This window comes from Microcaecilia unicolor, chromosome 6, assembly GCF_901765095.1.
Source record: "Microcaecilia unicolor chromosome 6, aMicUni1.1, whole genome shotgun sequence".
In the NCBI taxonomy this organism is placed as follows: Eukaryota; Metazoa; Chordata; class Amphibia; order Gymnophiona; family Siphonopidae; genus Microcaecilia; species Microcaecilia unicolor.
Genome location: NC_044036.1, coordinates 263,597,475 through 263,613,370, shown reverse-complemented (window position 1 = coordinate 263,613,370; position 15,896 = coordinate 263,597,475). Strand labels below are relative to the sequence as shown.

The window sequence follows — 15,896 nt, the reverse complement described above, 5'->3', positions numbered from 1 at the left end:
AAGTTCGGCTTTCGATTATACCGTGTTATTCGTTTTTGTGAGATAAACGTCCATCTCCCGATTTAGGTCGGAACTTGGGTGTTTTTCTCATTCGATTATAAGCAGGATAGTAACTTAGTAGATGACGGCAGAAAAAGACCTGCACGGTCCATCTCGTCTGCCCAACAAGATAAACTCATATGTGCTACTTTTTGTATATACCTTACCTTGATTTGTATCTGCCATGTTCAGGGCACAGACCGTAGAAGTCTGCCCAGCACTAGTCCCGCCTCCCAACCACCAGCCCCGCCTCCCACCACTGGCTCTGCCAGTTACATGAAAGTAGCTACTGCACATTAACCTTTAACACAATAAATAACATGGTGCAGTTAGCACTGCTTCAATAAGTGTAGCTAACTGCAATGCATTTAGGGCCCTGTGCTACCTGAAAGGCAAGATGCTGCGTATACCTGCACCAGTTAACACGGAGGTTTTCCTATTTACCCTGGAGCACAATTTTAGAATGGAGGTTCAACTCAGAATATGGACATCTAAGTCTGTACGTCAGATATGGACATCCATTTCTCCTGTATTTTAGAACAAGATCTACCAACACACAACCTGTTCTAAAATATATGAGAAACGGATATCTAAGTGCTGGCTACGTCCAGTATGAACACCCATTTTACAAATAAACATCTAAATTATGAATGGAACAAAACAAGGGACATGGATGTCTTTATGGTAGCATAGCAACATCCACATTATAAAATGGTCACAGAGGCATCTATGTGGAGGAGTAGCCTAATGGTTACAGCAGCCAACTGAGAACCAGAGCAGAGATCCAAAGGTTGCCTGTTCAAGTCCTACTGCAGGATTTTTTTTTTTTTTTTAATCGTGAGCCCTCCAGGGATAGGAAAACACCTACTGTGACTTCCCTTACTTCATTTAGTGGAGAACTGCTCAAACGTAGCACATTTCTGTAACCTGGATGTGCCAAGTACCAGGTCTAATACGGATGCTCATCTTTTTGAACATGGACATCCCTTCCCCTTCTGCAATCGGAGCTGGACGTCACTTCTGGCCTCTCCCCAGTCCCGCACAAAACACACCCAGACCACATCCCCTTGCCATATGACGTTCAGCAGTTTTAGACATCTATATCCTGGCTTTAGTAAAGAAAAATATAAACAAAAAATCAGCATTTTGACAGCCATGCTGGTTTTCAGATGTACAAAACACAAATAGAGCTTCTAAAATAAGCACCAGCGTGTAATATTTTACAACTAATGCGTGTTAATTACTAAGGAAAAAGCATTTTAGGTGCAAAACATCTGCAGTAACTAACGGGGGCATTCCCTGCACTATGGGGAAGACAGCCACGTCATTAATGAGGGACACAATGCAATTACCTATACTTCTTACCTATACCTCTTGAAAAAGTATTAAACATCTGCCATGTTAGCACATAAAATACAGCAATGACCCCCACATTAATTGCAAGGTGCAGTCCCTGCTCATTCCCCACTCCCCTAATGGCAACTTCTGAGTAAAGTGTTTAACATAACGATTAGCATGCACTAGCAGTTCACCAGTCACATTGTTAGCACACGTTAAACGTCATGTTAAAAATCTAACATGGTTTATTGAAAAGACCTCTCAGCCTTGAAACATATTACCCAATGCGTGGAGAACCAGCTTCGACAAAACTCCAGAACTTACCCTTTCCTCCACTTAGTGGCTTCAAGTAGAGTGCTAAATCTTCTACACAGTTCTTCGCAACTTCATAATGCTTGTTCTCTCCTAAGCTACTTAATTTTATTGTTTGGTGATCTGGGACCTAAAAAAATTACAGAAGATACCATCAGCCCTGAACACACTACATAAGTACATAAGTACATAAGTAGTGCCATACTGGGAAAGACCAAAGGTCCATCTAGCCCAGCATCCTGTCACCGACAGTGGCCAATCCAGGTCAAGGGCACCTGGCACGCTCCCCAAACGTAAAAACATTCCAGACAAGTTATACCACTCCCACAGCCAAGGCATCTTCTCCTTTCCCCAATGGTCTCCTGCAACACTACATAAGCCCATTATTGTTCAGCAAGTGTTACAAAATTCTGAAGCACTTTGGTGGTATATTTGCATTTGAATGGTTTTGAATATCACTTGGAAAGTACAAACTGTCAAATTTACTGAAACTATGTATAAATGTTGTACTCCTGGGGGAGTCTACTCAATCAACTGTGAAGCACAAAGCAGAATTCTGTGCAGGCATGGGCAGCTGTGCATGCTCTCTCCCCCTCCCTCGCTGAGCTTGTGCAACAAGGAAGAGGAGGAGGAAGAGGAGGAGGAAGTGAACCGAAGCACATCAGGTCACTTCCTCTTGTGCCAACACATGTGAACCGCTGCTGCCCATGGGGAGGTTGAGAAGAGCAGAAGTGAGTGTGCAATGGAGGACTGGAGAGAGTAAGGTCAGAGCGTGCCATGGAGGTGGGCGCAGCAAGCTGAAAGTTTACCACTGGTGGGCAAGGGATCAAGCCTGGGGGTGTACCATGGGGAGGGTGGCAGGAGAGATAGTGATAGATGTGAAGGGGAAAAATAAACATTGAGATGCGGAGAGGAGGAAGAATGAGAAGTGGGGGTATTGCATGTGGGAGAAGACTTTGAGGGCAGATAGAATTAGCAGTTTTGCTTGGAGTTAGAGGGAGAGAAAACTGCAGAGTCTGGAGTCTAAGAACGGAATCGGGCCTTACAATGGGCAAATTACGTGCAAAACACACTATCAAATTATATTGCAGAATTTTAAAATATTGTGTTCTCATTTTTCAAAAATTTTGCACAGAATTCCCCCAGGAGTACACGCACTCCAGAATTGAAACTAGAAAGCAACACCACAATAACAAAACTCTGTAACATTACCAATATCTCAACAACTACAGCAGCCAAGGCACAACTATGACAATCAAATTGCATTAATAGCTTCTAACCTTTCTTGTGTGTCTAAGTATTTTCATTTGCCTTTTCTTTCCTTTTATTTTTCAAACTGTTTCCTATTTTACCTCTCCAATGTCTCTTCATTTTTATGTTTATTAAAATTCGTATACACCGCTCACAAGCAAAATGTTCAAAGTGGTTAACGTAAAATCGTATCCATAAATTATAAATACATACAAACTAAAAAGTACAACATAAAACCAAATGCACTTCTCTGGAAGATCAACCAGTATTGTACTAATCCACTAGGGTCATAAATAGCCATCTCTTTTTTCCCTTCATGTAGTCTCCTCCCATCTCCCCTTACAGTTTTCCATCCCTTCAGTAACTCTCTGCTCTTTTTCTCTCCCATCCTTCACAACCTCTGCTTCTGCTCAACCACCATCCTACCCCAATCTCTCTACTTCCTTAAACCCTCTTCCCAGTCAATTGTGCAGTGCTATCATGAACACATGGAACAACAACTTCAATCTGAACACCAATGGAGGGAGAAAGCCCTCTGCAATCAGAAATCTCATCACTGGGAATAGGTGGTATTGGGCACTACTGGCAGCCAACTAAGAAGTGGAATGGGGAAGGGGAGATGAAGGACAGCAGGCAAATTTTGTGTCCGTTGGTAAGGCAGGACATTTGGGGCCTAGACTAAGGCAAATATATCTTATAAAATCTGCAACCACATATAATGAAGGGCCAGCAAAGCAAAATCATGTTAGAATAGATAAGTATTCTTCAATTAGTTTTGGAGGTCATATATAACTCTTCAAGCATTTTTAATACTACATAAAACAGCTAATGCAGCCAACATTGGAAACACAAGGTTAAAGATCTTTGGATTAACTTTAGAAACAAAAGTCTTTCTGGGAACCAGCTTCATACAATGGAGTGGAGAATCAGCTTAATGGTTAGTGCAGTGGGCAGAGAACCTGGGGAACTGAGTTTGATTCCCACTACAGCTCCGTTTAACCCATTGCCCCAGGTACAAAACATAGGTTGTGAGGGTCTGTCCCCAGCACAGCTCAGGCCGGCCTGCACCTGTGAATGTGATCTACACTACCACCATCCTCCCACTGATTGGGTCCCGCTTTCCTCTGGGTGAGTCTCCCACTCTCAAGTTATTCCCCAGTGATTTCTAACACTTGGGCCACATATCCAGGGGACCCACAGATCCTAGAAAGCACTCACAGACCCAAACCACCAGGATTCTTAGTCAGTCCAAGACATCAGACCTAATAAACTAAGTGGCTTATTATCACAGAAATAGAACAGTGGACGATATAAAACACGTCGAAAAACAACAGGTAACTGAATAAGGATCAATATTAAAACTATCTAAACACTCTGTCACTACCTGGAAAGCAACTGGGGAGTTTCACAGATCTTGAACAGGGCTAGAGAATGACACGGGGACAAAGGTTGTCCCCTCCCCATCTCCATGGGTTCTGTCTCTGTCCCTGTCCTGTCCTCACGGGCTGGGTCTCCACCCCGCCCCATCTCCTTGGGCTCTGTCCTCCTGCAGAAGCCTTGAACATTTCTAATTTTATATTTAAATTTTTTTATTAAAGTATAAAGGAACAATATGCTGTGCAACTGTTATTTATAAATCATAAACAGAAAATAGCAACAACTATAATAATCCCCCCCACATACACACAACCACCCTCAACTCTTCCAACCCCAACAATAGCTGACTTCTACTACCCCAAGGAATCCTAATCCACTCTGTGAAAATGTACAGGGGTACAAATTACAAACCATTCTGTATGCCCTAGCAGGGGAGAAACATGCCCTATGAAGCACTGTTATTATTTTTTAATCTGTGAATGAATAAGTCATCAACAATCTCAGGATTCAGTCTAGCTCTCCTGTATTCCACAGTCCTTCCTGCAATAACTACTACTACTTAACATTTCTAGAGCGCTACTAGGGCTACGCAGCGCTGTACAATTTAACAAAGAGAGACAGTCCCTTCTCAAAGAGCTTACAATCTATAAAGATGAGCTGGTAGCAGGAACGTACAGGATCCCCCATGCAAATTTTACTAGCTGTGGCCAGCACGTTTGCTTGTTTAAAAAAAAAAAAAAAATAGAAATATCATTGTCTGCATCAATCTAACATAAATAACAGTTCAGTTCATTAACAGACTTCAAAGCAGAATATGACACAGGGCCAAAATTTGTCCCTGTGAGGTCTGTCCCCATCCCCACCCAGTCCCCAAAGTTACTGTGGGTCCCCATGTCATTCTCTAAGGCCTCAGGGCAGAGATGTTTACACTCTACACTCCTTATCTGAGACTAGGGAAAATCCTGTATCTCCTGGCTGGATTTGAACTTCAGGGCCAATCAGAGCCCAGAGCATCAACTTTGAAAGTATCTGTCCAATGAAACTACATGTTGCCTTCCTACACGGTTTAAACTCAAAAAGAAAACTCTTTTCTGCAACAGGTTTAAAATATAAAAACACCACCTGCTGGCCAAACATGAAAAGATTAATATAGTTCACAGGCTTGAAACACACCGTTTCGCCACACCAACCCTTCAATTGTTAATCACCCCATTCCCCCAGATGGTGTGACGTGTTCTAGAAAAATGCAGTGTTCAGAAATGGTTTGTGTCTCTATTGGTCTCAAAATGCAGAGGGGAGCAGGTAGCAGCCTTGACATCCAAACAAAGCCAGTAAAACTGCAAGGAAACCCTACCCCAGATAGCCCAATACCAGCCCTGAGCTGATGTAGGGTTTTCAGTGGCAAGAACGCCCTTGTTTGCCACACTGTTTTTTGAGCATGGGGTGGGGAGGGGGGAGATAGGGAACGGCCTAATTTTAATGTAATTTAAATGCTATTTGCATTTTTCCTTGGCACACTCTTTATTCCCCACGGTAGGGGCCTCTGAGCATGGTGTGCTGGCAAACATGGGTGCTAGTCTGGCACTAATGGCCTCTATCACCCACATTTGCTTCTGAGCGTCAGGGCATAAGGGTATACCTAGGAGGAAGCAAGTTCCTTCAGTTGGCTGGACAAGTGGATTGTTGGAGAGAGGATCAAAAGATAGAGGACTATAAAACAGAAAGAAACTTTTTTCTTAGGATCAAGAGGAACTCCATTTTCCAGTTTGCACTTCTTAGAAAACAAAATTAAGTTTTAGAAACAAATATGGAAAAAGTAGAATTATGATAGGATGAGCCCATCAGAGTTCTGGATAGGGAATGTTAACAGGTTTATTTTTAATAATTTAATTTTGATGTGAATTACATTAATTGTGTTAGCCATTTTGATGTTGGTGGGACATAAAGTTCTAACAAATAAGTCACTAGGGGGTCCTTTTAACTAAAGCTTAGCACATGATCACAGACATTAGCATGCGCTAAATGCTGCCCAGCCCATTTTACATCTATGCTAAGTGCCACGTGACCCATAAAGCTTAGCGCACACTAACGGACATTAGCGTATGCTTACGCTAATGTCCGTTAGTGTGCGCTAAGCTTTAGTAAAACAGCCCCTACACTAGGTTAAAACCGTCCCCAACACTCTTGCTTGTAGAGAGAAGACAAGCTGCTGCTTAAGGAGAAATTAGATCTTACCTGCTAATTTGCTTTCCTTTAGTCCCTCCGGACCGGACCAGGATTGGACTGATGGGTTGTGCTCGCCTACCAGCAGGTGGAGACTGAGAAAAAACTCTGACTCTAGAGAGCCAATAGGAGCCCTGGCCATGTGACCTTAGCCTCAGTATTTGAATAACAAAGCAGGAAAGAAAGAAAGACCTTCTGTGCCGTATGGAATCCTAGCAGCCACAAAGCACTCGGCAATGCCAAGTATCAGAGCTCACCAGCAACTCTCACCAGAGAAGTGGTATGGCCCGATATGTATTACAGCTCACCAGCAACTCTCACCAGAGAAGTGGTATGGCTCACTTGTACTATAGCTTGCTAGCAACTCTCACCAGAGAAGCGATATGGTTCACATGTAATATAGCTCACCAGCAACTCTCCCCAGAGAAGTGGTATGGCCCACTTAAGATTTGATATATATTCCATCAACTGAGCTTACCAGCAACTCTCACCAGAAAAGTGGTAAATCATATTTAAGGTTTTATAGATATTCCAGCAACTGAGCTCAGCCACAACTCTCACCAGAGAAGTGGTATGGCGTATTTAAGGTTTTATAGATAGATTCCAGCAATTGAGCTCACCAGCAACCACCAGAGAAGTGGTATAGACCACGTAAAGTTTTGTATATATATAGTATTGTTCCACAAATCGTAAAGGAATGAATACACTTCCTACTTAATAAAAGAAGCTAAAGAGTAGAGAGAACATGGGAGGGGCCTGGTCCGGTCCGGAGGGACTAAAGGAAAGCAAATTAGCAGGTAAGATCTAATTTCTCCTTCCTTAGCGTCCCTCCGGACCGGACCAGGATTGGACTGATGGGAAGTACCAAAGCAGTAATCTGAAGGGAGGGACCCTATGAAAACTGCAGAGAAATGTTCATGCTGCATAGGCCACCTGGCGACAACTAACATGTAGTGTGTCCCAATGAGCAAAATAAAATGAAACTAGGATTAAGTTGCCAACTTACCAATGTGCACCGAGAGCACCAAAAATCGCTGTAGTAAGAATAGAGCCCGCTTCTGAAGTTGTGGAATATGTTGTAATACGCTGTGGAACTGCCCTCTCAGCGAGAAGAGAAATAGACATTCTCATTTCCTTGATCCTTCGAGATATAGCGGGTTAGAAACAATGAAAAACTTTTACGCCTACTGGCTAGAAGGACAAAACCAATAAGAAAAAAACGATTGGGAAAGGTGAAAACTTTAAACTACAGCAGACCGAAAAGAAGTTACCAACCGTAGAAGTATTCCACACATAGATCTACTTGCTGCAATGGCTACTAGGAAACACTGCTTGAAGAGGAAAACTTTATAGAAAAAGTTATGGCTACTAGAAAACAGAACTTTAAGAGTCTGTTCACGTAGTTCACCTAGCTGGTGGACGAAGCAGGGGGTACAGGTGCAGGACTCCTTTAAGAAAACCGCTTTGACAGTGGATGCTGCATAAGCGTGCGGTTGTCAACAGTATCATGCATCACTGATAGAGCTGCGAAATGAACTCTAATGGATGAGTAAGACAGACCAGATTTCGCAAGATGCAGAAGATATTTCAAAACATGCGAAATGGATACTGTTTGTGGAATGAAGTGGCGAGAGGAGTACCACAGAGTGAACCATCGCCCCTTTGATTCATAGGACTTTAATGTAGATTTCTGTCTGGAAGCAATTAAAACTTGAAGTACTTCCTGCAAAAATATCAAAGACGTTGCGGACCCAGTAACCACGCCATAAGTTTGAGTGACTGGGGGTCCGGATGTAGAAAGGTGCCTTGGTTCTGCGTGAACACCTAGTGAGATGACGGAAGAAACGCATATAGAAGGTTGAAAAACCCCTGCTGGACGTTGGCATCTGTCCCTGTCTCTGTCAAGACTGTTGCTGAACGGAAGAAGCAAGAAATGTTCGTGAGCCTGAAGGCAAAAAGAGATAGCCCTGAAGTGTCGCAGTGAGGAAGTAAGGCTGAAAAAATGAGAGTCCATTCACCTAAATGCAGGGTGAGACAACTAAGAAAAAATGACTACAAACTCAAGAGTATACTCTTAACACCTCCTTGGCGGATGACATAATCCATTGCCATGGCAAGGACCAACATAGCTCTCTCTGCCTTGTTTGTCAGTAGGGAAAACAAAATTCACCCGAAAGTAAAACGAATTGCTGAGGTCCCCCAGAAAAAAATATATACAAACAAGCTTCTGTCAAAAAGTGTACTGCACGAAGCATCCCAATGACAGAACTAAGGTTCTTGAGATAACTAGATGACACTTAAATAGCGCGATTGATGACCCTGAGATTCGCAATAGGATGAAGGAAAATTCCTTCTTGGGCATTAGAAAGTAAAATTGCATTCTGCAGAATAGAGCGAGGAAATGGCCGAAGGCCCAAGGTCACCAAGAAAAATATAAACTGGGATGTTTGCAGAGGAGACAAAAGACTGTGCGCCCACCTGACTAAACAAAGAGAAAATCAGAGATATCTGATGAGAGATCAAATGATAGGCCTGGCTACAATCACCACCCAACCTAGAGACTGTAAGAAATGCAACACCCAGTGCGTGACCTGAGAACTCTGCTGATAAGACTTTCTCCAATTAGGCAGTCGTCTAGGTAAGAATGAAATGACCCTAAGAGCGCAATGAACATCCTCTTAGATCTATAAAAGAACGGAAGAGAGAGTACTGCTGAAAATGACTGGTTAATGCATAAGCAAAAAACTAGCCATTCTCTGGATCCTGAGGAGAAGAGGAAGGGTGACCAAGGACACCAGCTAAATAGGGCTACAAACTCCAACCCTATCTCTATGGCGTTCCATAGTTGGGTAAGTTCTGAATATAGAAAGTTCTGAATATAGGAGTCCACCAGCTATGGTAGTACGCTCCGGACAGAAAAAAATTGTCCCAGTATGAACGTCTGATTCACCGGCCTGTAATTTCTTGGATCTCCCTAATCCACATACCACTAATCCACGTACATGCATCCTCCCTCACTGAGATGTAGATTGTAAGCTCCTTTGAGCAGGGAACGTCCTTCTTTGTTAATTTGTACAGCGCTGCGTAACCCTAGTAGCGCTCTAGAAATAGTAGTAGTAGTAGTAGTACCAGACTCACACCCAACAGATATGAACGTTGAGCTTGTTTCAGGTTAAAACACCGAACCTAGGCCCAGGGTCCCCGGTGTTCCTAGTGGTGAACAGCCATGGCAAATATTGTATGCGTTAGTTTGCAGAATTACTGCAAAGCCTTGCTTTTGGAGCAGAGATTTCTGTTCGATACTCTCGTGAGAGGTTTTTTTTTTTTTTATGCTGTTCTGGTTGTAGAAAGGTGGACATTTGAGCTTTCCCAGAATGGCAAAACTTATGTACCTATGCCCATTAGATATGAATGCTGGACTTGATGGACTTTAGGCCTTACCCAGCATAACCATACTTATGTATGTATGGCATAAATACACAGGAAGTGAGTGAATCCCCTTCCAATTGAAAGAACACTCTGGAGTGAAGGCGCATAGAATGAAAATGAAAAAGGACAAACTTGGAAAATACCTGTAACGAAAAAAGTGAAGTTGTGCCACAGCCACTTGGTGAAGGCAGTGTAGACAAGACTGTATCTGAATTCAAGAAAGCTTGATATAACATCAGGTCTCTAAGGAAGAGGAAGAGATAGCAGATGGTATGTATAGGCATACTGGACCAAACCAGGATGTTTATAATCTGCCAATGCTGAACTGATAGAGTAGAGACAAACACGAGTAGATGGTTTGAGGACCTTCCACTATCTTTAAGTGGGAAATATGCAAAATGAAAGGATGACTTTATTCTCTAAGTGACCATATGTCCTGTAAAACCCAGAAGAAAGCTAAAATGAAATATGAGAGGCTTCAAGGCAGTTGGAAAAGAAGGGAAGACATGAATAAAGCATGCCTGCTAAGGCAGCTGAGTGATTGGGAGCTTGGTAGACAGGACTGTCCCTCAGAGAATATGAAAGAGCTGATATATCCCCATGGCATCTGAACAATCTACTGTATGCCTCTAGAGAAGGCTTCTTAAAGTCTGAAAAAGAAAACACTGTATAACACTACAGCCATTGAGAGTGATTGTCTGCTAAGTTCTTAAAACACTATATAACATCATAGGCATGGAGTAAAATGCTTGAAAGGAACTAAGATATTATGGTCAGAATTGCAAAGTACCAATCAATTGACTCTTAGACAATGTAGTCCTATTCACCAGGGAATGAGAAAGACAGAAATTTACTCTATGCCTATAGAGAAAGTTTCTAAAGTTCTTAAAACACTGTATAATACTACAGCTATTGAGGAAAATGCTTGAAATGAATTATGATATTATGATAAGATGTAGATTTTCCACCAGGCAATGAAAAAATGACTGAGCATCAGAAAAAACTAGTGTTAACAGCCCCGTGATACATAGAAATTTAAAACAAGAAAAGCTTGTTATATATCCATATATGAAAGGAGCCCCCTTTCAACCAAATATTGCCTGCTGATGTGAAGAGCATTTTAGAATACGCCGTTCAGCACATACAAAAGTGTACACATTTTGGAGCCGAACTGCTCTATGAACTGCAGCCTTACCTTCAGCAGAGAGATCCCCGACTGATAAGACGGAGGGAGAAACAAAATGGCCGCCGTTCGCACCACTGGCCCCGTGGCGATCGTCGACAGCGCGCCCGACACCTCCGAACAAGCGGAGCCCAGTGGAACAGTGAAGAAACAACAGCCGGCGAAAAAGGCCCCGAAAAAACCGGAAGCAGCACCGGACCCGAAGAAACCTTGAAGGGAGAGCAAAATTTACATGTTCCGGCTGCGTGAACTGCGCGACGCTGACCGACAGCAGCTGTTTGAACTTTTAAGCCATATCGGAAAAAACAGGTGGCCGCGCTTACGCGGTTCGCACCTTTCTTTTTTTTTTTTTCATTTGTTTAAACTGCCGCCGCCAAAACGCAAGAAAATGGAGGAAATTAAATCTGACGAGAAAAATCGCTGTTTAAAGTCACAGACACTGAATTATTTTCTTCTTTTTTTTTTTTTTTTTTATAACTCCTCAATCATAATAAAACACTGGAGCTGCCTGCTCGTTAGAAGTCTGGGGAAAGAAAGGCTGCTTCTTTGAATTTTCTTTTATTTGATTTAATTCTTTTAAAGCAGCTGCCTGTTAAAAGTGGCTGCCTCTCCCAAAGACGGTACACCTTTCCAGAGAAAGGGACGGCCCTTCCCTGCTAAGCCAGGGAGATGGGGAGGAAGGGGGGTGGACTCGAGACACCCGAGTTTAACACCCCCGAGGCTGTCAAAGAAAGAAGAGAAAGGAAACCCTGTCAAGCCTCTAAATAAGATTCCAGGCACAGAAGAATTATCACAAATATCTGTAATATCTAAAGAGAAAAGGAGAGAGACTAATGGGCTCACTTCCTACCTGCTGGGAGACTGAGAAAATACTGAGGCTAAGGTCACATGGCCAGGGCTCCTATTGGCTCTCTAGAGTCAGAGTTTTTTCTCAGTCTCCACCTGCTGGTAGGCGAGCACAACCCATCAGTCCAATCCTGGTCCGGTCCGGAGGGACCCTAAGGAATGTATTTTTACAGCTTTATTGACGATGTGTCTACCACAGAACTGCCAGGGGTCACGATTTTTGAGAGGGAGATTTTAGTACACGCCCCCAGCTTCACCCCCTTGGCCCCACCCACTCTACCTCATGGCACCGCCTCCTGGCATACCTCAATCCCACAGCCATTCCAGAAAATGTTTTATTTACACCAGTGACAGCAGGGATGGGTAAAAGGGAGTGTTTCTGTTCGCCTCTATTAAACCCCCCTATCCAACATCTGTTCCCCTCAGGGTTCTCCCCCTTTCTCTCCAGCATCTTCTCTGTCTCCTGCCCTTTTCCGTGTCCCCTTTCTCTCCCCATCTTTGCACTCATTTCTCTGTACCTCTCTTCCATCCAGCTCCCTTCTACCATTTTCTCCACTCTGCTCTCTTTTAGCACCTCCTGTCTCCAACTTCGCATCCTTTCCCCCTTCCCCTCAGTATCTGTTTCCTGGTCACTGCTGCTTCTCTCCGTGAGCAGCAGCAGCTGTAGCAAAACAATACAAAATGCAATTGCGGGGGCGCGGCAGCAGCCTTCAGGCATGCGCTGCGCTGTCCTATCTGCCGGTCCTCTGACCACGCTGACGTCAACTTCCCATTCTGGTGGGGTCAGCAGACCAGCAGAACCGACAGCGCAGCACATCGGGAAAAGAAGCAGCGGCAGTGTGGTGGTGGCAGGAAGTGTCTCAGCAGGAGACTTTCCTGCTTTGGTGGGAGTGCGGGAGATGACCCGCCAAAGCGGGTGTCTCCCGCTGAATGTGGGAGACTTGGTAGGTCTGCTACCACCATGACTAAAAGTGCCAGCAAGGATAGCTAACAAGGCTCAAGACCAAAGAGACTGATAAAATGGCCACAAAACAATGAAAAAACCAGCAGAACAGGACAGATGTTTTAATTCTAGGGCTGTTTTACCATTGGGGCTGCAAACAGTTATAAAAAACACTTATCACCTGCAGAGTGGAAAATTTAGCACTGTTATGTCAAACTGATGTCCACAAACTTAAAGTAGAGAAGAGGCAACATCTTACCTGTCCTCCCACCAACTGGAGAAGTGCAAAGTTAACAGGAAGAACATCAATGTCTGTATTGATAGCAGTCTGATCAAAAGGACAGGCCTTACGATGAAGTTTGTTCAAGCAGGTCTTACAGACAGTATGTGAACAGCCTAAGCTGATGGGTTTATGTACCGTCTCATCAAATTCATTGTAACAAATAGGACAGGACAGGAACTCTGTCCACTGAGCTGCCTGTACAGGCATTGTGGAAGCAGGACACACGTTTAGCGGTTTAACATAACATTTTCTTCCTTTCTATTTGGGAACCTGTAGGAAATAAGAGGAAAAGAAAGAAGAAAACATTTATCTTTTTCGTTTGAGTTTTTATTTCCTTCACTCCTAGACTACTTGTGCTATATCTTTCTACTAGTCGCTGCACCATCCTCACCTCTGGTTAATCTACTGGAACTGACACAGTTTGAGCAAGGGGAGTAGACAGCTCTCCAATTTTTGGGGTGCCGGGGGGGGCAATGCATTCCTCTCCCCCCCCCAGCACACTAACCATACTTTTGTTGAAGGGGGTGCCAAAGTCCCGCCAGCTGAACACAGTGCTGCTGCTCCCCTCCTTCTTGAGCTGCTTCCTGCCTACAGATGTCAGCTGCATGCCTTCAGATGCATGCTAGCTCAAGAAGTCCCAGCGTCAGTGGCCAAAGGCACACCTTCAACATCTGTAGGCAGGAAACAGCATGAGCAAGAGAGACGAGGTGGCACTGTATTTATTTGGCTGGCAGAGCTTCAGCATCCCCACCAGCAAACACAAAGGGGTGATGCTGTTCTGGAGGGGTCCTGAGGCTCCCAAGGCTACACCACTGGTATGAGCTCACATCATCACATGGGAGTTTAAAATGCATGATGCTAGGCCAGGCTTGTCCACGTTCAGTCCTCGCGGGCTGCAAATAAGCCAGGTTTTCAGGATATCCCTAATGAATATACACGAGACTGTACGCAGAACTCTCTCATGCATATTCATTAAGAATAGCCTAAAAACCTGGTTTGCTTGTAGCCCTCGAGAACTGAACTCAAATGAGCTTCTGTGAAACCCATTCCAAATTTGATTTCTAAACATCATATGTACAAAAACAAAAAAACATAATACCAACATAATTTTTTTTTAATTATCTTACATTGGTCTATTATGCTTTTACTTCATTTGTAAACTGTTAGCAGTTCTTGAAAGCAAAGTTACTCACCTGTAGTAATATTCTCACAGCTGGAGGATGTCATCTGACAGAGCTCGGTGCAGACTACAAAGCTGCATGGGAGCGGGGACAGTGGAAATCCCTCGGGGATCTTCTCCAGGTCCGCAGAGATGGACCCGGGTCAATGTGGGGTTTCTGTGGAACCACACAATTGAGCTGACCTATGCTTTCCCTCCCTGTACATACCTGAAGTTATCCTGGTGGTCTAGTGGCTTGCTTCGGGGCAGGAAAGATCCGCACTCTTTACTGCCTGCTGCCACTGATCTGTCTCACTGCCGAAGCTTGTTTAAAATGGCTGCCGAGAGTTTAGCAGAAGTTTTACGAGGCCACCGCTTGAATCCCTAGCATCCAGGCTCACCCAAAACGACAAACACTGTTCAATCAGGCCTCAAACGGCAAGGACTTAACACAGAGTAACCTGAAACTATACACAGACTAGATGAGAGTGCAGCCTGGAACAGAAAACAACGGGCCTAGGAGGGTGGAGTTGGATTCTAGACCCCAAACAGATTCTGCAACACTGCCCAAATCAGGGGCGTAGCCACGGGTGGGCCTGTTGTGGCCAGAAGGGTGCAATCAGAATCATGGTTCCGCGGTCTTGCTTGAGTTTCAACAAATTCTTTCCCACTAGAGTTATCAGAAGATATGCATACAGAAGGGTCTGTCCCCATGTAGAAGGGAGGCATCTGACGCTAGTCTGTCGTGGGCCTGAAGCCTGGAACAGAACTGAGGGACCTTGTGGTTGATCTGAGTGTCAAAAAGATCCACAGAGGGGGTGCCCCACGCTCAGAAGATCTTGTGGGCTACGCCCATATTTAGAGACTTGTGTGATTGCATTATCTTGCTCAGCCTGTAGGCCAGGTCGTTGTTTACACCCGCCAGATAAGTGGCTTGGAGAAGCATGACGCACTGGCAAGCCCAATGCCACATCTGGACGGCTTCTTGACACATAGGGCGAGATCCGATGCCCCCCCCTGCTTGTTGGTGTAATATATTGCAACCTGTCTGCTTGAATTAGAATAATTTGATGGGACAGTATCTCTGAAAGCCTTTAGAGCGTTCCAGATCGCTCGAAGATCCAGGAGATCGATCTGAAGATTTGTTTCCTTGAGGGACCAAGTTCCTTGAGTGTGAAGCCCATCTATATGAGCTCCCCATCCCAGGAGAGATGCATCCATCATCAGCACTTTTTGCGGCTGAGGAATTTGGAATGAAAGTACCAAGGTCAAATTGGACCGAATTGTCCACAACTGAAAAGCGTGTACAAGCTCCTGGGACACTTGAATGGCATCCTCTAGATTACCCGTGGCTTGGTACCACTGAGAAGCCAGGGTCCATTGAGCAGATTTCATGTGCAGGCGTGCCATGGGTCTAACATACAATGTGGAAGCCATGTGGCCCGACAATCTCAACATCTGCCTAGCTGTGACCTGCTGTAATGCCCGAACCTTGGACGCTAGGGAAAGAAGA

The 15,896-nt window shown here is 44.2% G+C and overlaps 1 protein-coding gene across 1 annotated transcript in view; it reads right to left on the bottom strand.

Moving 5' to 3' along the window:
• Positions 1-13,443, bottom strand: part of RC3H2 (ring finger and CCCH-type domains 2) — a 221,735-nt gene extending 208,292 nt beyond the window's left edge. Inside the window, exons 1-2 of the mRNA XM_030207326.1 lie at positions 13,201-13,443; positions 1,702-1,819 (exon numbers count right to left, since the gene is read on the bottom strand). Of these exons, the coding sequence (XP_030063186.1) occupies positions 1,702-1,819; positions 13,201-13,431 (349 nt within the window). The 5' untranslated portion in view covers positions 13,432-13,443. The remainder of the gene's footprint in view (positions 1-1,701; positions 1,820-13,200) is intronic.
• Between the last annotated feature and the right edge of the window lie 2,453 nt (positions 13,444-15,896).